Here is a 24,923-nt window from a genome sequence, read left to right as displayed (position 1 = left end):
TTGGGCACATGTGTCATGGCATGTGTGGGGAGGTCAGAGGACAACTTCAAGGTGACTGTGCTCCACCTTCCTTGAGACAGAATCTCTTGCTGCTGCAAATCAACTGCCAGACAACAAGCAAATCTCAGACTAGCTGCCCACAAGCTTCAGTTCTCCTGGCTCCACCTCCCATTGCTTTATTCTTACGAGATCATAGATGAATTTTCCATTTGCAACCGGCTTTATGTGGGTGCTGGTAGGCTTTGCAAGTGAGTGACTCAACCACTGAGCCATATTCCTAGCTTCCTACCTCTAATTTTTTTTTTGAGTTAGGGTTGCTCAAGATGGCCTGAAATTCAGGATAATATTCCTGCCTCAGCCTCTTGAATGCTGGGATTACAGGCATGTGGCTGTAACTTTTTATGGCCTTAATTTTTGCTTGTCTTTCATGCTATGGTGGATTTAATGCTGCAATCACACAGATGCACCTCTGTTGCGTCATTATCCACACACTGAATAGATGCTGCCACTGGGATACGCTGAATCACTCAAGTGTTCCCCATCCTGGTATATGGGAATGTTCTGCTGGGACTCAAGTAAAGTTTATGGAATGTTCTTTCATAGGCAAAGGTGGAAGAAATTGAGGAGCGCAATAAGGAACTCTGCAGAGAAAACCAGGACCTGAAGGATAGCTGTGCCAGCCTCCAGAAGCAGAGCTCAGACATGCAGGCTGAGCTCCAAAGGAAGCAGGTATGGCTGCCCGTCAAGGGTGAAGTTGGAGCGTGGAAATCAGAAGTGCATTGTGTCTCTGCTCCATCACTATTTTCCATTTTGCTTATGATCTTCCTGATTAAATAGTTAGTTAATTAGTTTATGAGAGAGAATGAAATAGAGTAAGTATGGGCATGCCAGAGCCTCCTGCCACTGCATACAAACTCCAAACATATATACCACTTTATGCATCTGGCTTTCCAAGGATTCTGGAGAATCGAACCCAGGCTGTCAGGCTTGCAAGCAAGCACCTTTAACCACTGGACCATCTCCTAGGCCCCAGGTTTTTGTTTTTCAAGGTAGGGTCTCACTCTAGCTCAGGCTGACCTGGAATTCACTATGTAGTCTCACAGTGTTCTTGAACTCACAGCGATCCTCCTACCTCTGCCCCCGGAGTTCTGGGATTAAAGACATGTGCCACCATGCCCAGCCTAAGCCTTAATTTAAAAAAAAAAAAAGTTTTTTTTAGCTGGGAGTGGTGGTGCACTCCTTTAATACCAGCACTCGGGAGGTAGAGGTAAGAGGCCACCTGAGGCCACCCTGAGACTACATGGTGAAGTCCAGGTCAGCCTGGGCAAGAGTGAAACCCTACCTCAAAAATTATTTATTTATTTATTTAAGAGAGAGAGAGAGGCAGATAGAGAGAATGGGCATACCAGGGTCTTCAACCACTGCAGTGGGTCCTGAGAAATTGAACCTTGGTTCTTTGGCTTTGCAGGCAAGTGCCTTAACCCTAAGCCATCTCTCTAGCCTCCCAATTTTTTTTTTTTTTTTTGAGAGAACTGCCACACCAGGGCCTCAGCCACTGCACTCAAACTCCAGATGCTTGCACCATCTAATGGGTATGTTTGACCTTGTACTTGCCTTACCTTTGTGTGTCTTGGTCCTTAATGGGTCCTTAGGCTTTGCAGGCAATCTCTGCAGCCACATTTTCTTTTTTTTGTTCTGTCTTTGTGTGGTTTTGGTATCAGAGCAATACTGGCTTTTTAGAGGAGTTTGATAGTATACCTTCCTTTACTATTTTATGGAATAGTTTGAGAAGCATTGGTATTAGCTCTTAGGTGAAAGTCTGGTAAAATTCACCAGTGAATCCATCTGGGCCTGGACTTTTTTTAGTTGGGAGATTTTTTTATAACTGCTTTGATCTCTATACTTGTCATAGGTCTGTTTAAATGATTTACTGCATCTTTATTTAATTTTGGCAGGGTATATAATCTATGAAATTATCCATTTCTTTTAGATTTTCAAACTTAGTGGAATATATGTTCTTAAAGTATGTCCTTATGATTTTCTGAATTTCATTGGTATATGTTGTAATGGTGCCTTTTTCATCTTTAATTTTATTAATTTGTGTCTTTTTTCTCTTTGTTTTAGTCAGAGTTGTGAAGGATTTATCAATCTTGTTTATCCTTTCAAAGAACCAACTCTGTTTCATGGATTCTTTGTATCATTTTTTGGTTTCTCTTTCATTAATTTCTGCCCTAATCATTACTATTTCTTCCCATCTACTGATTTTTGGTTTGCCTTTTTCTTCTTTTTCCAAAGCCTTAAATTGAAGCATTAAGTTGTTTATTTGTGATCTTTTATTTCTTAATATAGGCACTTAAAGCTATAAATTTCCCTCTTAGGACTGTCTTCATTGTGTCCCAAAAGTTTTGGTATATTGTAATATAATTGTCATTTGATTATATCAGTTTTTTAATTTCCTTTTTGATTGCTTCAATGACCCATTCATCATTCAGTAGTATACTGTTTACTTTCCATGATTTTGTATATGCTCTATAATTTTTCTTGGGCTGGAGAGATGGCTTAGCAGTTAAGATGTTTACCTTTTAAGCCTAAGAACCCAGATTCAATCCCCCAGTACCCATGTAAGTCAGATGCACAAGGTGGCACATGCATCTGGAGTTCGTTTGCAGTGGCTAGAGGCCCTGGTGTGCCATATTCTCTCTCTCTCTAATAAATAAATAAATAAATAAATAAATAAATAAATAAATAAATAAATAAATAAATATTTTTACAGTTTTTCTGGCTGTTGATTTTTAGTTTAATCCCATTTTGATCAGATAGAGTACAAGGAATTATTTCAGTTTTCCTATATTTGTTATGATTTGCTTTGTGTCCTAATATATGGTCTACTATATAGAATGTTCCATGTGCTGCTGAAAAGAATATGTATGCTGTAGCATTTGGATGGAATGTTCTGTAGATATCTGTTATTCTCATTTGTTCTATGACATCATTTAATCCAGATGTAGATGTTTATTTTTTTGACAGGATGACCTGTCAATTGATGAGAGTGGGATATTGAAGTCACCCAGTACAATTGTGCTTCGTGTTACCTCTGACCTTAAGTCTAATAGCGTTTGTTTGATGAAATTGAGAGAGCCCATGTTAGGTGCATATATGTTTAGAATTGTAATGTCCTCATGTTGAATTGTTCCTTTAATCAATATAAAATGATCTTCTTTATCTTTCCTAACTAAAGTTGGTTTGAAGTCTATCCTGTCAGATATTAAGATAGCAATACCTGCTTGTTTTCTAGGCCCATTTACTTGAAATACCATTTTCCATTCTTTCACCCTAAGATAGTGTCTGTCTTTTATGGAGAGGTGAGTTTCTTGGAGGCAACAAACAGAAGGATCCTGCCTTCCTTCCTTCCTTTCTTTCTTTCTTTCTTCCTTTCTTTCTTTTTTTTTTTTTTTTGAGGTAGGGTCTCACTCTAGCCCAGGCTGACCTGGAATTCACTATGGAGTCTCAGAGTGGCCTCGAACTCATGGCAATCCTCCTACCTCTGCCTCCCGAGTGCTGGGATTAAAGGCATGCACCACCATGCCCGGCTAGGATCCTGCCTTTTAATCCAGTCTGCAAGCCTGTCTTTTGGTTGGGACATTGAAGCTCTTGATATTAAGAGTTATTATTGAGGGCTGGAAAGATGGCTTAGTGGTTTAACTGCTTGCCTGCAAAGCCTAAGGACCCAGGTTCAATTCTCCAGGTCTCACATAGCAGCCAGATGCACAAGGTGGCACAGATGTCTACAGTTCGTTTGCAGTGACTAGAAGCCCTGGGGTGCCTATTCTCTCTCTCTCTCTTTTCCTCTCCCCCTCTCTCTCTGTCACAAATAAAAATAAATTTTAAAAAGTTTTAAAAGGTTATTATTGGAGTTGGGTGTGGTGGCGCACGCCTTTAATCCCAGCACTTGGGAGGCAGAGGTAGGAGGATCACCATGAATTCGTGGCCACTCTGAGATGACATAGTGAATTCCAGGTCAGCCTGGGCTAGAGTGAGACCCTACCTCAAAAAAAAAAAAAAAAAAAAAAAAAAAAGGTTATTATTGAAAGGCATATATTTATTCTTGCCATTCTTCTTGTTTTATTATTCTTCCTGTTTTTCCTTTACTCTCTTGTATTAACTATTATTTGAGTGGGGGGTTTTGTCTGTCAGTCTGTTTGTTTGTTTGTTTCCTTATGTGTGTGCTTTTCCTTTTATTTAGTATGAAGGATCCCTTCAAGCATTTTCCATAGAGCTGGCTTAGTGGTCATATATTCCTTTAGCCTGTTTTTGTTGTGGGATGTCCTTATTTCTCCATCAATTGGGTTGGATAGCTTTGCTGGATAAAGTAATCTTGGTTGGGCTGGAGAGATGGCTTAGTGGTCAAGGTATGTGCCTGCAAAGCCAAAAGATCTCAGTTTGATTCTCTAGGACCCATGCAATCCAGATGCATAAGGGGGCCTTTGCATCTGGAGTTTGTTTGCAGTGGCTGGAGACCCTGCTGACCCATTCTCTCCCCCCCCCCCACCTATTTCTCTCTCACTCTCTCTCTCTCTCAAATAAATAAAGTATATATTTTTTAAAAAGGTAACCTTGGTTGATAGTTGTTAATCTTCCAGAACTTGGAATACATCATTCCAAGCCCTTCTAGCATTTAGAGTTTGTGTTGAGTAATCTGCTTTATCCTTATTGGCTTGTATTTATATGTGACTTGATGTTTCTCTCTAACTAATTTCAATATATGCTCTTTGGTTTATGTGTTTAGTAGTTTAATTATAATATGGCGAGGAGAGGTTCTTTTCTGGTTTTGTCTGTTTGGCATTTTAAAGGCTTCCTATATATGTATTGGCATCTCTTTCCCTATTTGGGGGAAATTTTCTTCTATGATTTTGTTGAAAATATCTACTATGGGGCTGGAGAGATGGCTTAGCAGTTAAGGAGCTTGCCTGAACCCAGGTTTGATTCTCCAGATCCCACATAAGCCAGATGTACATGGTGGCACATGCATCTGGAGTTTGTTTTAGTGGCTGGAGGCCCTGGCGTGCCCACACACTCTCTCTCTCTCTCTCTCTCTCTCTCTCTCTCTCTCTCTCTCTCTCTCTTTCTCTCATAAATAAATAAAATCTTTTTTTTTTTTTTGAGGTAGGGTCTTGCTTAAGCCCAGGCTGACCTGGAATTCACTGTGTCATTTCAGGGTGGCCTCGAATTCATGGCGATCCTCCTACCTCTGCCTCCCAAGTGCTAGGTTTAAAGGCATATGCCACCATGCCTGGCAAAAATAAATCTTAAAAAAAAAAGGAAAAGAAAATACCTATTATGCCTTTGGTGTGAAATTCTTCTTCTACTGTATCTTTAATTCTTATATTTGATCTCTTCACAGTGTCCCAAATGTCTTGAAATTTCCATTTCCTACTTCCCTGCCCCGAGGTTCCTTTCGCATAGCTACTATGCCAACATCTTAACCAGAAGTCCTGAACTCTTTCTTCTTTCCAATTAGTCTGCCTTCTATGTTGATGTCGCCATTTTTTCCCTCCTTTAATTCACATCTTGTGTAGGTAACATCAGCCAGTCTGAAGTCATGAGTGCCATGGCCACTTTGTCTGGAAGATACTATTGCAAAGCACTCCTCCCCTTCCGTTGGCTCTTACATGTTTTCTGCCACCTTGTCCGCAATGGTCCATGAGCTAGACTATAGTAGAGATGTCTCACTTAGTGCTGAACACTCCACTGTCACTTCTCAGCACTTTCATGAGTTTTGAGTCTCCCCAGTGGTCACAATCATTTGAAAAGAGAAGCTTCTCACTAAAAGTGTCAATAATTATTTTTTTGCTGCCTAAGATACTAAAGAGTGTTCTGGAAATTGCTCCTTTAAATGACATTTCAACTTACAGGAGGAGCTGGAATCTCTACAGAGGATCAATAACACATTGGAACAGCAAATGAAGGAGCAGAAAGCCTGTTGGGAGACTGAGCTTCATCAGTGAGTGTGCCCGCTGCTTTTGGACAGGAGAAACTGCTGTATCACAGACACACTTCTTGGGTCACAGTCAATTTCTGGAATTCTTTAGAGAACACTTCCTGTTACAGCTGAGTATGGTGGCACATGGCACATAATCCCCGCTCTCGAGGTAGAGGCAAAAGGATGAATAGTTCACGGTTGTCCTCAGCTATGCAGTCATTTCAAGACCATTCTAGGGCTGGAGAGATGCCTTAGATGTTAAGGCACTTGCCTGTGAAGCCTAAAGACCCAGGTTCGACTCCCCAGAACCCACATAAGCCAGATGCATATGGTGGTGCATGCGTCTGGAGTTTGTTTGCAGTGACAAGAGACCCTGGTGCCCCATTCTCCCCCTCTCTCTCATATAAAAAGACCAGTGTAAAGATTTGGGAGGGGGACAATGAGGGCGATGCGAGAGAATTACCATGGTTTATTACCTATTTATACTTAGACTTTATTGAAGAAGTCAATAAAAAGTTTTTTTGAAAGGTGAGTTTTAGGGCTGGAGAGATGGCTTAGCAGTTAAGTGTTTGCCTGTGAAGCCTAAGGACCCCGGTTCGAGGCTCGGTTCCCCAGGTCCCACGTTAGCCAGATGCACAAGGGGGCGCACGCGTCTGGTGTTCGTTTGCAGTGGCTAGAGGCCCTGGCACGCCCATTCTCTCTCTCTCTCTCTCTCAATCTCTCTCTCTCTCTGCCTCTTTCTTTCTCTGTCTTTCGCTCTCAAATAAATAAAGTAACAAAAAAAAATTTTTTTTAAAAGGTGAATTTTAGCCCCTCCTGCCTTCTCATGGGCATGAACTCTGCATATTCTCTTCTCTTTCTTTCTCTTACTCTAATAAAGTCTCTCTAAACTTCTAAAAAAAAAAATAGAGAAAGGGAGAGAAGAAAGGAAAAGGAGGGAGGGAGGGAGGAGAAAAGAGAGAGAGGTATATACTGCTATGGCAATACAAGGTGTGACTAACTCTGCAGGCTTACGCCAAGCCTGTGGTAAGTCGCTTGTGCCCTGGGGTCGCTGACCTGGAACCAGAAGGTATTTCACATCCTCATCTCCACCTCCACAGAGTGAAAGAACACAACCAGAAGATATCCTCAGAACATGAGAAGATGAGAATCAGACTAGATCAGCTTCAGGTAGGTAATCCCATACCTTTGCAAAGGATCGCATTTTAGCTGTGACGCTAGCATGGTAGCCCAGAAAGATCCGTTTCATTGTAGCGAGTGCCTCGTAGCGTATATTTTATGTTAGATTTCTCCCCCTGGGACAGAACACCTGACAAAACAACGTGAGGAGACAGAGCAGCTCACGTCGTGCCAGCGACTCGGAGGTGGCGTCTATGGGTGTTTATGCCAGCTAGCATTCTCCTTTGTCCCCATTTATTCTCTTGGGGCCCCAGCCTATGGGGCATTGCTGCCTGCATTCAAGGAATGTCTCCATCCCTTACTTAATCTTCTCTGGAAATGTTCTCAGACACACCACCCAGAGAGATGCGTCACTAGTCTCTAGGCACTTCTCCACCTGAAGGGGTCAAGATGACCACCACAGTGGCTAGGGAGGTGGCTCAGTAGCGAGAGGCGCTTGCTCACACAGCCTGCCAGTCTGGGTCCGATTCCCCAGTGCACACAGAAAGTGGGACACAAAAAGTATGTGGGACATGCATTTGGCTTTTTTTTTTTTTTTTTTTTTTTTTTTGCAGTGGTAAGAGAGCCTGACATGGCCCTGCCACACACACACATGCAAATAAGTGAACAAAAATTGGAAAAAGGGGCTGGAGAGATGGCTTAGCGGTTAAGCACTTGTCTGTGAAGCCTAAGGACCCCGGTTCGAGGCTCAGTTCCCCAGGTCCCACGTTAGCCAGATGCACAAGGGGGCGCACGCATCTGGAGTTCGTTTGCAGAGGCTGGAGGCCCTGGTGTGCCCATTCTCTCTCTCTGTGTCTCTCTCTATCTGCCTCTTTCTCTTTCTGTCTGTCGCTCTCAAATAAATAAGAATAAACAAAAAAATAAATAAATAAAAAATTGGAAAAAGATGAATGAAAATTGAAAAAGAGAGAGAGAGATCCTGACACACACACACACGCACACATACAAGCAAGGGGGAAAAAAAAAAGACGTAGCCCATCACACTCTTTAAAGCACCAGATTGTAGTTATGGGTTATGTGTTTTCAGTCTTGTATCAGGTGATCCCACACTCACATATTTCAAAGTAATGGTCTTTAATTTATATGTGTCATGAACTCTAAAGGTGGACAATAATCATTTGTACTAATAGTTTCAAACCCTTTATTTTGTTGTTTGTTTGAAGTTGTCAATAAAAAGTTTTTTTGAAAGGTGAGTTTTAGCCCTTCCTGCCTTCTCATGGTCAGGAACTCTCTGTACTGTGGGGTTTACCTTCTCATGGGCATGGACTTTTTGTTTGTTTGTTTGTTTTTCGAGGTAGGGTCTTACTCTGGTCCAGGCTGACCTGAAATTAGCTATGTAGACTCACTCAGGGTGGCGTTGAACTCATGGTGATCCTCCTACCTCTGCCTCCCAAGGGATTAAAGGCATGCGCCACCATGCCTGGCTTTTTTCAAATCTTTTTTTTTTAAGTTTCATTTATTTTAGACAGTCAGAAAGAAAGACAGACAGACAGAGAGAATGGGTGCACCAGGGCCTCCAGCCACTGCCAACAAACTACAGACGCAGGCGCCACCTAGAGCATGTGGCTTACATGGGTCCTGGGAAATTAAACCAGGATCCTTTGGCTTTGCAAGCAAATGCCTTAACTGCTAAACCGTCCCTCCAACCCTCAAATCCTTTTTTAAAAAGTGTGCATGTGTGTGCATGTGCATGTGTGTGTGTGCATGTGTGTGTGTGCACGCACGCGTGCGGTCCTGGAGTTCACCAGTTAGGCCAGACTAGCTATCCAGCCAACACTAACACCTCCTCAATAATGAGGTTATAGACATGCCCCACTACACACAACTTTTTGATGTACTAGAGATTAAACTTGGGTTCTCATGCTTGTGAGGTAAGCACTTCAACTAAGCTATCTCCTCAGGCCCCAAACCTTTTGTTGTTGTTGTTGGTTTTTCAAGGTAGGGTCTCACTCTAGCCCAGGCTAACCTGGAATTCATATGTAGTCTCAGGGTGGCCTCGAACTCATGGCCGTCCTCGTACCTCTCCCTCCCAAGTGCTGGGATTAAAGGTGTGCGCCACCACGTCCAGCTCATCTTTTCTTTTCTTTTTTTAAATTTATTTTTATTTATTTATTTATTTATTTGAGAAAGAGAGAGTATGGGCGCGCCAGGGCTTCCAGCCACTGCATTCGAACTCCAGACGCGTGCACCCCCTTGTGCTTCTGGCTAACATGGGTCCTGGGGAATCGAGCCTCGAACCAGGGTCCTTAGGCTTCATAGGCAAGCGCTTAACCGCTAAGCCATATCTCCAGCCCTTCTTTTTTTTTAACTATAAAATCTTTTCAAGAAAAATCTTACTCAAAAAAAAAGCCTGGAATGTAATAAAAACAAAATTGCTCTGTGTTTAGGAAGATATGCCTTAAAGAAGGCCTTTAATTTAAAAAGTAGTTCATCTGATTTTGCGCATTTGAGTTTTAGATTCTTTGTATATAAGGGAAAGCTGATGAGCGAAGTAGCTCTGGGGGCTTTTTTCCAACTGAGGATTGCTAGGAAAAAACATCCATGTAGTTGCCCATTAAAATTTGACCCTTGCTTCCAGCTAGTTTTCTTCTTTTAGAGCCTGGTGTTATAGCCACTGTTTTTGCTTTAGACCCAGCTGTCAGCTGAAGAGAAAGAAATGAAGAGGCTTGTTCTGGAAGATCAAAACAAGGCAGAGCAGTTGCAACGTCTAACAAAGGAAAACGACCAGCTGTCTCTCAGTTTAACAGAACAGGTAGAGTCATGGAAGACCACAATAATTTCAGACATCTCCAGGAAAATCTACCTGTGCTTTTTTTTTTTTCTGGTTCTGGGAACAATCTCAAAGGAAGCCATCTTATACAGGTTGTCTTGTGGTTTTACGCAACAGTTAAAAGGCTTCCCTCTCCCTCCGCACCCTGCATGCTCACGGTTCAGCGGGGGTGCGCGCGTGGGTGCTGGGTACTGAGTCTGCTTTCCGTGCAGAGCGCGCGCCAGGAGAAGCTGCAGCAAGCCCTGGAGGAGACGAAGCAGAGGGACGCCGCTGCCGCGAAGCAGCACCAGGAGTTAACGGCACGTTAAGTCTGCGCGGCTACGTGGGAGGGACCCTACATTTTATAATGGAGGGGCTGGGGCTGGAGAAGTGGCTTAGTGGTTAAGGCGCTCGCCTGCAAAGCCTGCGGACCGAGGTTCGATTCCCCAGGACCCACGTAAGCCAGATGCACAAGGGGGCCCATGCATCTGGAGTGTGTTTGCAGCGGCTGGAGGCCCTGGCCTGCCATTCTTTCTCTCACTGCCTATTTCACTCTTGCGCTCGCTAATAAATAAATTAAAATTTTAAAAAATATATAATGAAGAGGATAAATCAGACAGATTAAAATATCGTTTGCCTCTACATTTTTTACCTACTACCCAAAAGGACTGAGACTGCCATTTACAAGATGTGAGGTGAATATGTCTAATATGTGATAGAGAAATACTGAAAGTTAGATATTGCTGGGTGTGATGGCACATGCCATTAATCCCAGCATTTGGGAAACAGAGGTAAGAGGACTGCCAAGAGTTTGAAGCCACACTGAGACTACATAGTGAATTCCAGGTCAGCCTGGGCTAGAGTGAGACACTACCTAGAAACAACAACAAAAAAAGGGGGGGGCTGGAGGGATGGCTTAGCAGTTAAGGTGTTTGCCTGCAAAGCCAAAAGACCCAGGTTCGATTCTTCAGGACCCACATTAGCCAGATGCATAAGAGCGTGCACGTGTCTGGAATTCATTTGCAGTGGCTCTAGGCCGTGGCATGCTCATTCATTCTCTCTCTTTCTCTCTCCCCTGTTTCTCTGTCAAATAAATAAATAGATAGATAGATAAATAAATTTATTTTTAAAGTTAGATATCATGACAAGTTGTAGTGAATAGATCCTTGAGCTATGCACAGAATAACCCCAACTCCTACAGAGCTATTGTAGGATAGACAAATTAATGACTCTTAAGAGCTCTAAACAGGAAATTATCATACTCAAAGCAAATTTGGTTATAATTAATATGTCAGCAGTTTTCATTACAAATCATTCTGAGTTATCGTTCTGTTGTAATGGCACCCCAGTTAACTAATAATTTCCTGTAATATGTTGTTGGAAAAGAGGCCTCTTGATGCTGACAGGTGTCTGGAAGCTCTGCGTTCTGAATCACTGTAAGAGGATGAGAATTCTGATGTCTGCAGGTGTGCAGCACTGGGAATGTGACTCACATCATAGATGTGTCCATCATTCATTTAACCATATTGAGTCAGTTACTGTATACTGAATATATTATTACATGTTTACCAAACATGGTAGTACACACCTGTAATTTCAATACTTGGGAGGAGGATTAGGATTTCAAGGTCATCTATAGCTATGTAACAAGTTTGAGGCCAGCCTCAACTACATAAGACCCTGTCTCAAACTGTCTCAAAACACCAGACATAGCCAGGCATGGTGGTGTACACCTTTAATCCCAGCATTCAGGAGGAAGAGGTAGGATTGTTGTGAGTTTGAGGCCACCCTGAGATTCCAAGTCAGCCTGAGCTAGAACAAAACCCTATTTTGAGGGTTGGAGAGATGGCTTAGCGGGTAAGGCACATGTTTGCAAAGCCTAAAGGACCCAGGTTCAATTCTCCATGTCCCACATAAGACAGATGCACATGGTGGCCATGCATCTGGAGTTTGTTTGCAGTGGCTACCAGCTCTGGCATGCCCATTCTCTCTCTCTCTCTCTCTCTGTCTATCTCTAATAAATAAATTAAAATAAATCTTTAAAAAAAAGTACCAAGAAAGCCAAGTGTGGTAGCGCACGCCTTTAATCCCAGCACTCGAGAGGCAGAGGTAGGAGGATCGCCATGAGTTCAAGGCCACCCTGACACTACTTAGTGAATTACAGGTCAGTCTGGACCAGAATGAGACCCTACCTCGAAAAACCAAAAATTAAAATAAAAAAGGCACTGTATGTTGTAGAATGATGAAGATTAGGACAAAGTGCTTAAATTTAGTTCACGAAATGGCTTTGGTCAGAGATGTCCAGTCTGTGGCGCACAGGCTACCTACGGTCCAAGGCAGCCATAAATGCAGCCCATTACAAAACTTAAACTTACGTACAATGTTATGAGACTGTGTGTATGTGTGTAACTATTGCATGTTCGGAAGCCTGACCTCTGTAGATGACGGCTTCATGCTGCAAGTGACACGCGAAGTTTGACCCCCCTCCCGGGCCTATGTGGTGCTTTTTTAGAAATCAGCAGAACTTGCAAATGAGAATATTTTCCATACCATTGTATTTCTCACTTCTTTAAAAAAAAATGAGAGGATCTGGTAATATTCAGCCCCTATTATTACACAGCAGCAATGTCCGGGGCTCAGTAGCTACTATGTGCTTTTGGTGGATCACATGCTGTTATTTGATGACAGCTCACTGGTTGGCTATTTGGCGATGGCCTATTCCCAGCTCAATGTTTTTTCTTTTTTCTTTTTTTTTTAATTTTTAATTTTTATTTATTTATGTATTTATTTATTTTTAATTTTTATTAACATTTTCCATGATTATAAAAAAAAAATCCCATGGTAATTCCCTCCCTCCCCCCACCCCCGACACTTTCCCCTTTGAAATTCCATTCTCCATCATATTACCTCTCCATCTTCAATGTTTTTTCCATTCACTTTCCTGGTCCCTTAGGCAACTATGAGTTTATGATTGCTTTAAAACAAAAATAGTTTTCACTAGGCATGGTCAGCCTGGGCTGCAGTGAGACTCTACCTTGAAGAAAAAGAATAGTTTCAAGCTATAATAATTGAGAGGCTTGAACCACATTGGAAGTATATTAGGTTTCGTTCTTGATTTTCATAGGATATTTTTCAAAGCCCAAGGATTCTTTACCTATCTAATAGAATTTTTTATTTATTTATTTTTTGATTTTTTGAGGTAGGGTCTCACTCTAGCCCAGGTTGACCTGGAATTCACTATGGAGTCCCAGGGTGGCCTTGAACTCACAGCAATCCTCCTACCTCCCAGTGCTGGGATTAAAGGCGTGTGCCACCATGCTCGGCATAATTTTTTTTTTTTTTTTTTGGCTTGGTGCTGGGCATTGAACCCAGGACTTCGCACATGTAAGGCAAGTGTTCCACCTCTGAGCTACAGCCTAGCTCATAACAATCCCTTATTTCTCATGCATCTAAAAGGCTTGTAACTGCAAGAACTATATCATACACTTCAGGAGCCTAGAAACAAGGAAGCAACAGTGGAGGAGCAGTTAGTACAAGAGGTAGAACGCCTAAAGAGGCTGGGAAAGCCCATTACGTAGAGAAGTACAGAGCATCGGCGACTCCACAAACAGATCAGCAGCTCAGGGCTGTGCTGTGGTAGGTGACAGAGATAAGGGCCCAGGAAAGCAAGGGATGTGAATGTTTATGGATTTTAGACCAAGCTCACCCTGGTTAAGGAGAAAATTTTCCCACTAAAAAGGGAGGGAGGCTGGAGCGATAGCCGTTAAAGTTCTTACTTGAGAAGCCTTAAGGATCCAAGTTCGATTCCCCAGTGCCTACGTAAGCCAGATGCCCAAGGTGGCACATGTGTCTGGAGTTTCTCTATATATCTGCCTCTTCCTCTCTCTCGCTCGCTGTCTCTTTCTCTCAAATAAATAAATAGATAAAATATTGAAAAACAAAAAAGAGTGGAGTGTGAGGCCAGAAGATAACCTAGGAGGGACCCCCCTGAAAATTTAGGCCCAGTCCAACCATGGTCAAGCAAGGTCAGTGCAGACTCAGATGGTCCTTTCTTATTTCTGCCTTTTGGGGGAAGTGAAGCAGGACCAGAGGAGCCAGCAAGAACCAGGGGGATATGGAGCAAGAAGCATCATCTTTGGGTAGACACCCCCCACCCTCGTAGTACCTCAGGGTCAGATAGAAGCGCACAACAGTGTGGGCATCAGCATTCAAATAAAAAGTCATGGACCATAAACCACAACCAGGAGGATTAGCTCAAGCATGCTTGTGAGATGTGAGCATGTGTGTGCGTACAAGGAGCAGATGGGAAATTCTGAAGCATGAAGCTAATTAAATCATCTTATCTTTCTGGGAAGCTCAAGATCCCAGTCTGGGATCCTTGTAGCCTGGGACAAATGTCTTCCAAAGTTCCTTCTTTCTTAGTGGAACTTGAGACCAGATGCCTAGGAAGGAATCACACCAACCTAAACGCAAGTGCCTTAGGCTTCAGGGCGCAAAATATCTGTTCTAAGCAAACATGATGGTTTTACCGCTGGGTGGGATAAAAAGAGTCCTAGTTACCCTGACCTCTCACGTATCAGTCTTGAGGTTTTCCCCAAGTTTACTTTTATCTGTTCACTTATACGGTAGCTTAATGTAAAACACCCTTGGGTCTTTATGCAAGCTCAGGCCTTCCGGCATTTGGTTGAGTCACCTCTGTATACATGGCACCCTATCCATGCACCATTCTTTCCTCCATACTTTTCTTCTCCCCAACCTCATTCCTACCCCTTTGGATGGCCAGATCCCCTCCAGTCTCCCACCTTGGGTCTACATTACAGTACAGGATCCTAATTCTAATTGGTTTTTTTTTTAATTGTTGACAGGATGAGATCTTTGAGCTGTCGAGAAGACTCGATGATAACAAGGTTAAATGTGATGTTCTGCAGAAAGATAAAGAGAGACTTGAACAAGAAAATAATGTGAGTGTTTGAAAGAGGGTATAAAAATACCAAGGATAGCCAGGCGTGGTGGCATACGCCTTTCATCCCAGCATTTGGGAAGCAGAGGCAGGAGGATTGCTGTGAGCTCAAGGCCACCCTGAGAATACATAGTGAATTCCAGGTCAGCCTGAGCTAGAGTGAGATTCTACCTCAAAAAAACAAGAAAAAAAAGAAAAAGAAAAAGAAAAAAAAAGAAAGAAAGAAAAAAGAAAAAGAAAAATTCCAAGGTTTTTAAGGGAAAGAGCATGCATGGTGGCTTTTGCATGTAAACCCAGCACATAAGAGGCTGAGGCAGAAGGATTGCTGTGAGTCCAAGGCTAGTCTGAGCTACATAATGAGTTCCAGGTTAGTCTGAGCTAGAATGAGACCCCACCTCAAAAAAAAAAAAAGTGTACTGGGCTGGAGAGATGCCTTAGCTGTTAAGGCACTTGCCTTCAAAGCCCAAGGACCCAGGTTCAGTTCCCCAGTACCCATTTAAAGCCAGTTGCACAAAGTGGTGCTTGCATCTGGAGTTCATTTACAGCAGCTAGAAACCCTAGTGCACCTATTCTTTCTCTCTCTCTCCTTGCAAAAAAATTTTAAAAAATTAAATTTTTTAAAAATACAGGTGTTAAGGGGAAGTTTACTCATTTACTTATATTTTACTTATTGTGGTGCTGGGGATAAACTTAAGGCCTCAGGCATGCTATGCATGCACACTAATACTAAGATATATCCCCAGCCCTTTTTCTAAAAACCTAAACTGGGTATAGTGGCATCTGCCTGTAATCCCAGTACTCAAGAGGCTGAGGGTATGAGAATTACAAGTTCAAGACCAGCCTGAGTTACATAGCAGTTTCCTGGTCAGCCTGAGCTACATAGTGAGATCCTATCAAAAAGAAAAGAAAAAAAAAACCCACATACAGACTAAAAGTTAAGCTAAACAGAGCTGGAGAGATGGCTCAGCAGTTAAGGTGCTTGCCTGCAAAGCCTAATGACCTGGGTTTGATTCCTCAGTACCCATGTAAAACCAGATGCACAAAGTGATGTATGCATCTGGAGTTTATTTGCATTGCCTAGAGGCCCAGGCACACCCATTCTCTCTCTCTCTCTTTCTCTTTCTGTCCCTCTCTCTAATAAATAAAAAGTTAAATTTAAAAAGAACCTTGAAATCCGGGCATGGTGAGTTCATGGCCAACCTGAATTACATAGGGAAAGACTGTCTCACAAACATAATTTAGTAAATATATTTAAATTCAGATGTAAAGATCTCAGATCTTAGGACTATTTCGGCGGTTACTTCTCAAATTGAAGAATTGTAGATTGTCATTCACTAAGCTTCATCCATACTGTTAAGAACGGACTAGTGAACGTCTCCCACCAAGCTCCTGGCAGCTGCTCTTTGTCATCTTCCAACATGTCTATAAACCCTCTTCCCGTAGCGCTTGAAGAGGGAGAACAGCAGAATGCTGAAATACATGGGTCTTGATGGTGACTCTTTGCTGTATCAAATGCCGTCTTCAGATCATGGAGATGCTGGACCAAATCCAGGCCTTGTCTATGGAAACCCATATTCTGGTAAGACAACTTTTTTTTTTTTTAATTTTATGTTATGTTTTATATTTTGTCATGTTTTATGTTATTTATTTTATTTTAGTCTTGTCAGAGTAGATGCTAATTAAAACCAGTCTCGTTATTAAGACTTGCTGGGCAGAAACTGAGGACCCAATAGAAAGATTGCCAGGGATGCAAAGTCCAGGGCGGCCAAGGCGGACACTTAAGTGGGGGACCAGGTTGCCATCAGCTCCGCGCTCCACCGAAGTAAGTGTGGAGAAGCAGGAGGGCTGAGAGCTGGCCTGGGGCGCCTCCCGCCCACCCATTTTGGAAGCTCCAAAGCGCAGGGCCCATTTGGAGCAGGAGGAGCATGTCAGATGTTTCCATCAGGCTCCAGAACAAACCGGGACCCTGAGCGCTCCACCTGCTTCACCAGGACAAAAATCCCACAGCAGAACTCAGAGTCAGCAGTGGCTAAACCCCGGCTGCTTGTGGCTCCTGTGCTAATGTCTAAGGTGTCTGCAAACCGACACCCTGAACTTAACCCATCAGGCGGGTCTTGTACTTACACAGCATCCTGTGGGGCGGGGAGTGGAGTTTCATCTCACCTTCGCAGAGTGTGTGCACGATTTCCTGCATCATCTCGCAGAGCAGCCTTGTCAGTCTTGAAGCAGACGTTGAAGACTTTGGGGAGACCCTGGATGGCTGGGTCAGGATGAGGGTGCCGGCAGGAGCTCATCTATCAGCAGGCCATGTGTGTCCCAGATTTCTCTCATACGGGAGCTCGCCTGTGTCATTACTTGTCCCTTCACCTGACAATTACCCCACCAAGTAGCAACTTCCGCCAGTTGCTTATTCAAAGATGCCGGACTGAATATGAGGTTAAAGAAATATCTGTAAATGGGGACACAATAACTCGAAAATGACTTCATGCATGTGTGTTCTTTCTGAGAGAACTTTTATCTTAACCTGAAGACCCAGGGAACAAATGGACAGGTTAAAAGAGTTGATATTCTGCATGTTGGTCTGCAGGGATTGCTAAATGTTCTCTTCTCTAACCCTATTGATGACAATTTAATCTGTGCCGTAAAATTACTGAAGTTGATGGGGTCAGTTTTGGAAGGTACTTGGAAAGAAAAGGGGAAAGCTGATATGCAAGAAATATTTTTATCTTTTTGCAACTAACTAAAACGTAAACTTACATATAAAAGGGTTGCTTGAAATATACATGTAAATTGTTCTGTTAATAACCCGTTGTTTTACATTTAGTGCATCTTTGCTTATACAGTTAGCTTTCTCACTTTTCTGCTTGTTTGTTCAGTCTTAATTAAAATTAAACTTTGAACATAAAAAAATCCAAAGATTGCCAGGCAAGAAGTTTAATTGAGAAATAAATCTGAATCCAAAAGACACAAATCAGATCATTTGCCTAAAGGCAGCAGACACAAATTAAGTCCCGTGGCTATATCCCCAATGTATAAATCAGAGAAATGTCTTTGTATAGAAGATGTACACATACCAAGCAAAGGGAGCTAATTAAGGCTTGGAAATGGAGGCACTTGAGTCAGATTATGCCTCCCAGAAACTGATGGCTACCCAGCGAAGGGTAACAGCAGTAGGTTCCACTGAGACTGAGTAGAAATCCAGGAAATAGGGGTGAACACCAGTTTTCTCTCTCAAGATCTTGAGGTAACATGCCTCTGACAAACAGGGAGCTTGGCTCCTTTGTCCCCAAAAGCAATGTGAGACCCTCCCCCTTTTTTTGATGGTTTGAAGTAGTGTTGTTTTCTTAAAAGTCACAACCAGATCTTTGCAAAAGACAAGAGAAGAAATTTAGTTTGCACTTAAAAATATTTTTACTTGTTGCCGGGCATGGTGGCGCATGCCTTTAATCCCAGCACTGGGGAGGCAGAGGTAGGAGGATCGCCGTGAGTTCCAGGCCACCCTGAGATGACATAGTGAATTCCAGGAGAGCCTGAGCTTGAGTGAAACCCTACCTTGAAAAACAAAACAAAAATATATATATTTTAAAATTTATTTGTATTCTTTCCACCTCACCCAAAATAGCAGCCTCAGCAAAAAATAATAAGTACAAAGCTAAGGCTCCAGAACAGCAGGTTTGAGGCCAGAGTAGGATTCACAGGGAAACTGTGTCTCAAAAACTAATGAGGGGCTGGAGGGATGGCTTAGTGGTTAAGGAGTTTGCCTGCAAAGCCAAAGGACTGAGGTTCGATTTCCCCAGGACCCACACTAGCCAGATGCACAAGGGAGCACAAGCATCTGGAGTTCATTTACAGTGGCTGGAGGCCCTGGCATACCCATTCTCTCTCTCTCTCTCTCCCACTTTCTCTGTCAAATAAACAAATATATATATACATAACTAATGAGCGGGCTGGAGAGATTGCTTAGTGGTTAAGGCACTTGCCTGTAAAACCTAAGGACTCATGTTCAACTCTCCAGGTCCTACATAAACCAGATGCACAGTGACACAAGCACGCAAGGTTGCTTATGCCACAAGGGGGCGCACTCATCTAGCATTCCATTGCAGTGGCTGGAAGCCCTGGTGTGCTAATTCTCCCTCTCTCTCTCTCTCTCTCTCTCTCTCTCTCTCTCTCTTTCTCTTTCTACCTCTCACTCTCTCTCTCACACTCTTGCATAAAAAAAGGCAGTCTGGGGCTGGAGAGGTGGTTTAGCGGTTAAGCGCTTGCCTGTGAAGCCTAAGGACCCTGGTTCGAGGCTCAATTCCCCAGGTCCCACGTTAGCCAGATGCACAAGGGGCGCAGGCATCTGGAATTCGTCTGCAGTGGCTGGAGACCCTGGGGCGCCCATTCTCTCTCTCTCTCTCTCTGCCTCTTTCTCTGTCTGTCGCTCTTAAATAAATAAATAAAAATAAATCAAAAAAAATTTTTTTTAAAAAAGGCAGTCTATTGGGCTTGCCTTAAAAATACATAAAAATTAATGAGGGAGCTAGGCGTGGTGACACATGTATTTAATCCCAGCACTTGGGAGGTAGAGGTAGGAAGATCACCATGAGTTCAAGGCCACCCTGAGACTAGATAGTGAATTCCAGGTCAGCCTGGGCTAGAGTGAAACCCTACCTAAAAAAAAATATATATATAATAATAATAATAATAATAATAATAATGAGGGCTGGAGAGATGGCTCAGTGGTTAAAGGCGCTTGCTTGCATAGCCTGATGGCCCAGTGCCCACATAGCACCAGATGCACAAAGTGGCACATGCATCTGCAGTTGGTGTGTTTTGTGCTCTACAAATGATGCATTAGTAAACAGAATAAACAGAAGATGAAGAAAGAATCTCAGGAATACCAGAAAGAGGTGATGTAGAAAAAATTTAATAAGTTCATAATTTGAATAAAATCTTAGCAACAACAAAAAAAATAGGGGCTGGAGAGATGACTTAGCAGTTAAGGCGCTTGCCTGCAAAGCCAAAGGATCCCGGTTCGATTCTCCAGGGCCCAGGTAAGCCAGATGCAGAAGGGGTACATACATCTGGAGTTCGTTTGCAGTGGCTAGAGGCCCTGATGCACCCATTTTCTCTCCCTCTCTCTCTCTCTCTTTCTCTCTTTCTCTCCCTCTCCATCACTTTCTCTCTCAAATAAATCAATAAAATATATTTTTTTAAAAAGAAGTGTTATAAAAATAAATAAATAAAAGGTGCAAATAGTCCTGACATTTTTAGAGACAACTGTATATAAAAAAACTACACAGAGGCCAGGCATGGTGGCGCACACTTTTAATCCCAGCATTTAGGAGGCAGAGGTAGGAGGATCACCTTGAGTTGGAGGCCACCCTGAGACTACACAGTGAATTCCAGGTCCGCCTGGGCAAGAGTGAGGCCCTACCTCAAAAAAAAAAAAAAAAACAGAAAAAGAGACTGAACTGATTCTGCCAAGTGAAGTTACTTGAACAACAGCAGGATTGCTGGGTGGAGACTTGTGCACAAAGATCTAGGACCCTATTATGTACTAGTAGCAAGCATTCAAAATGGAGTTTTGACCTGGTATGGTGCCACACGCCTTTAATCCCAGAACTCAGGAGGCTGAGATAGGAGGATCACCTTGAGAGTGAGGCTAGCCTGGGCTACAGAGTGAGTTCTAAGTCAGCCTGGGTTAGAATGAGACCCTACCTCAAGAAAAAAAAAATGGAATTTCAAAAGATGACTTTTAGCTGGATGTGGTGGTGACTCATACCCACAATTCCAACACTCAGGTAGGAAGAATACTATAAACTGGAATCGGGCTGGAGAGATGGCTTAGCGGTTAAGTGCTTGCCTGTGAAACCTAAGGACCCCAGTTCGAGGCTTGATTCCCCAGGACCCAAGTTAGCCAGATGCACATGGGGGCACATGCACCTGGAGTTCGTTTGCAGTGGCTGGAAGCCCTGGAGCGCCCATTCTCTATCTGCCTCTTTCTCTCTCTGTCTGTCACTCTCAACTAAATAAATAAAAATAAACAAAAAATTTAAAAAACAAATAATAATAAATTGGAATCCAACCTGGGCTACAGAGTAAGACTGTTTCAAAATACAAAACAGCCAGGCCAGTGGCTCACACCTTTAATCCCAGTACTTGGGAGGCAGAGATAGAATTGCCATGAGTTGAAGGCCACCCTGAGACTACATAGTGAATTCAGATCAGCCTGAGATAGCCTGAAACCCTTCCAAAAATAATAAAAATAATAACAAATGATAATATTAATATATATACATATATGCTGAAAATTGCTTTCCATTACTTTTTCCTCTCTTTGCTGTCAGAAGTAAGTGGTATAAAAAAAAAAAAGAAAAAAATATCAAAAAACTTTTCCATTGAGTGAAATCTTGTTTTCTGTTCCCCTCAGGTATCCAAGAAAGTTCTGCTCCCAGCCCTGTAAGTGTTTGATTCTTTAAAAATTATTTTTTTGTTTTTCTTTTTTTAAATATTTTATTTTTATTTATTTATTTATTTGACAGAGAAAGAGGAAGAGAGAGAGAATGGGTGCACCAGGGCCTCCAGCCACTGCAGACGAACTCCAGACACATGTGCCCCCTTGTGCATCTGGCTAACGTGGGTCCTGGAGGATCAAATCTGGGTCCTTTGGCTTTGCAGGCAAATGCCTTAACCGTTAATCCATCCGTCCCTCCAGCCCTTAAAAAATATTTTTATTCATTTGATAAAAGCTGGGTATGGTGACACATGCCTTTATTCCTAGCACTCAGGAGACAGAGGTAGGAGATTGCTGTGAGTTCAAGTACACCCTGAGACTTCATAGTGAATTCCAGGTCAGCCTGAGCTAGAGTGAGACCTTACTTCAAAATAATAATAATAATAATAATTTTTGATAGAGAGAGGGAGACAGAGGCAAAATCAGTCAGAGAAAGTAAGGACACACGAGGGCCTCCTGCCACTGCAAATGAACTCCAGATACGTAGACCACTTTGCACATCCAGCTTTATATGGGTACTGGGGAATCAAACCCAGGTCATCACACTTTGCAAGCAAGTGCCTTTTAACCACTAAGCCACCTCCCCAACCCAGTATATTTGATTCTTGAGCTAGTTCCTGTCAAATGCATGAGAAAAATACCATATTTGGGCTGGAGAGATGGCTTATTGGTTACGGCGCTTGCCTACAAAGACAAAGGACTTTGGTTCAATTCCCCAGGACCCATGCCAGCTGCGCAAAGTGGCACGTGCATCAGGAGTTCATTTTCAGTGCTGAAGGCCCTGATATACCCATTCTTTCTCTTTCTGTTTTCCTCTTTCTCTCTTAAATAAATATTTTTTTAAATTACCATCTTTGTTCCAACTCATGGGAGAACCATGGGGAGAGTGGTTTGTTTCGGTCAATGCAGAAACCAGCTGGATCAGGCAGCCTGTTGAGGTGACAAGGAGAAAGCGAGGTTCATCCGTCAGCGGTGGAGAAGCTTGGGAGATGACTGGGGAGGAGATGCGATCCAGGCTGCTAGCCAAACAAGGGCTGTGCGGGGCTCCTTCCAAGCTGGAGCTCCGTTGTTGACCGCTGTGACAATATTAGGTCCTTTTAGTCCTAGGTTAGAGACAACCCCAGGGAACGTCTTCAGATGTGAATCTATTCTTTGTCTTAAGAAGTACCTATCTAATGCCAGTCATTCTGGTAGGCATACAGTAAAAAGGAAGTGGATGGCGTAACGTGCTCACAGTTGATTGACTTCCTGCTCTTCCTCTCAGCTTTCCAAACCGAAATACCTTACCTGCCAATCCAGCTGCGGGGATGGAATCTGCGGTCAAGCCTCGGAGCAGGAGCAAATGCAGAGCCTTTATGTGAACTGTCCGGTTTGCAACAAGGTCTTCCTAGCAAGAGAGAAGCAGATATTTGACGACCATGTGTTCTGCCACTCCCTCTAACTGCCTGCGGCAGCCCGGCGCCTCTATGCCACCCGCAGATCTCGTAGAGGAACCTGTATTTTTGACTGAGCTGTATGAGTAGAGATCCTGCCTGACTAGAAATGATTGAGGGTTTCTGTAAGGCAGAGTCATGTGCATTATCTGCAGATGGTAGGTGACCAGCTGAGACATAACTCTGGCTTATCAGCCTCTCAGCTACAGTGCCCTTTCTTCCTCGGGAGTCCACTATAAGGGTCCCAGGATGGAACGGACCTGCTACTTACAAGCCTGACTCGATTCTAAACTATTCTATTCTAAGCTAAGCCTCCAAGTTGCCCCACTGCATTCAAGGTCAAGGCTTGAGTGCATTAGTACTCAGTCCTCAGTCCTAACCCTGAGGGCAGAGACTGACCCAGGGTCCTTCAGTTCTGTAGTTCTTTCTTCAACCAATCACACAGAATGTCATAGCAGATTGCTCACACATCAGACCTGAATACCAGAGGTGACTTTCTCAGCTCCGAGAAAAAAACATCTTTTCCCTGACCATGGTCAGGAAATATTTCAGTAACAGAAAGCCTTCTGTGCAGCAGGCTGTGCTGATGCACTCCAGTAATCCAGCAGTGGGGAGACTGAGGCAGGAGAACTGCAAGTTCAGAGCTGGGCTATGTAGGAAAACTTGGTCTCAAGAAAAAAAAAAAAAAAAAACTTTCTATCTGGATACCTCTGAATGACATTTTATGTTCTTTCCTACGTATATGACATTTATTGTTATTAGTCTTTTTTTTGAGACAGTGTCTCACTCGGTAGTCCAGGCTGGCCTATTTAGCTCCAAATGACCGTGAACAATCAGCAGCCACCCAGTGTAAGTCTCCCTGCTGAGTGCGGAGCGCTGAGGTTGCAGGCCTGGGCCACCATGCCTGATTTGTAAGTCATTTCTTATGATTGGGAGTTGTTGCAAACTATATGGGTTTGAACAATTGAGTTTGTGTGGATGTCTGAATAACAGGATGGCTATGGTTAATCTCTTTAAATTAAAAATAAATTACTCTTCTTTCAGGGACTTGATAAGTTAAGAAAACTTTCAGGTTATGATCTTTAAAGATGAAACAAAAGATTATGGAAAGGGAAATCACCCCCATTTGAAGGTGCCATTCTTAAGTCAAGAATTTAGTGTCTTGAGCTAGAGAGATGGCTTAGTGGTTAAGCACTTGTCTGTGAAGCCTAAGGACCCCGGATCGAGGCTCGATTCCCCAGGACCCACGTTAGCCAGATGCACAAGGGGGCGCACGCATCTGGAGTTAGTTTGCAGTGGCTGGAGGTCCCAGCGCGCCCATTTTTTCTCTCTCTCTCTCTGTCTGTCACTCTCAAATAAATAAATTAAAATAAACAAAAATAATTTCTTAAAAAGAATTTAGTGTCTAAAAGTTCACTTTGAGGAAATAATGTGTAACATAATTTGAAATAAAGGCATTATAATAACCTTAGCATTATAACTGAAAACATTGTTGAATGGGGTGAATTTGTTTAATGAATGAATAAATGAGAAGGTTTTATGCACAGGCAAAATGTACTGACTAGATTTCTGTGTAGCGATGTAGTTTTACTTTGTAATTTGTAGTCCTCAAAATACTTTTTAAAAAGTAAAGTCTATCCTTACACTTAAAAATTAAAAAAAAAAAAGATTATAAAAATGCAGACGGCATCATGACATCTTCTCACCTGTCCTAACTATTCAACAATTGTCCTGCACTTAGTTGAGGTAGGGAGGGAGGTGATAGAGCACCTGCTTGAGAACTTAAGGGTCTGCCTTCCTTCTTGCTGTAACTTTCTGTACATTTACAGAGAAAAGCAGTAGAGAGATGGCTTAGTGATTAAGGCACTTGCCTACGAAGCTCAAGGACCCAGGTTCACTTCTCCAGTGCCCACATAAGCCAGATGCACAGGTGGTGCATGTGTTGGGACTTTGTTTACAGTGGCTAGGAACCCTAGTGTGCCCATCCTTTCTCTATTTTCCTCTTTGTCTCTCAAGTAAGTGAATAAGTAAAATATTTTTTCAAAAAAAGAAAAGCAAAGCCGGGCACAGTGGCACACGCCTTTAATCCCAGCATTCGGGAGGCAGAGGTAGGAGGATCACTG

General features: G+C 42.8%; 1 protein-coding gene and 1 pseudogene across 2 annotated transcripts in view; both read left to right on the top strand.

Moving 5' to 3' along the window:
- Positions 1-24,271, top strand: part of Calcoco2 (calcium binding and coiled-coil domain 2) — a 64,044-nt gene extending 39,773 nt beyond the window's left edge. For both annotated transcript variants that reach the window (XM_045159589.1, XM_045159588.1), the window contains exons 5-13: positions 604-729; positions 5,913-6,001; positions 7,081-7,150; positions 9,789-9,911; positions 10,142-10,228; positions 14,774-14,869; positions 16,312-16,447; positions 21,284-21,312; positions 22,632-24,271. In XM_045159589.1, coding sequence (XP_045015524.1) covers positions 604-729; positions 5,913-6,001; positions 7,081-7,150; positions 9,789-9,911; positions 10,142-10,228; positions 14,774-14,869; positions 16,312-16,447; positions 21,284-21,312; positions 22,632-22,808 — 933 coding nt within the window. In that variant the 3' untranslated portion in view covers positions 22,809-24,271. The remainder of the gene's footprint in view (positions 1-603; positions 730-5,912; positions 6,002-7,080; positions 7,151-9,788; positions 9,912-10,141; positions 10,229-14,773; positions 14,870-16,311; positions 16,448-21,283; positions 21,313-22,631) is intronic.
- On the top strand, positions 16,616-17,608 carry LOC105943812 (annotated as a pseudogene).
- Positions 24,272-24,923: the final 652 nt, after the last annotated feature.

The sequence above is a fragment of the Jaculus jaculus genome, chromosome 9 (assembly GCF_020740685.1).
Source record: "Jaculus jaculus isolate mJacJac1 chromosome 9, mJacJac1.mat.Y.cur, whole genome shotgun sequence".
NCBI classification, from domain to species: Eukaryota; Metazoa; Chordata; class Mammalia; order Rodentia; family Dipodidae; genus Jaculus; species Jaculus jaculus.
This window is presented reverse-complemented; position numbering and strand designations above follow the sequence as displayed.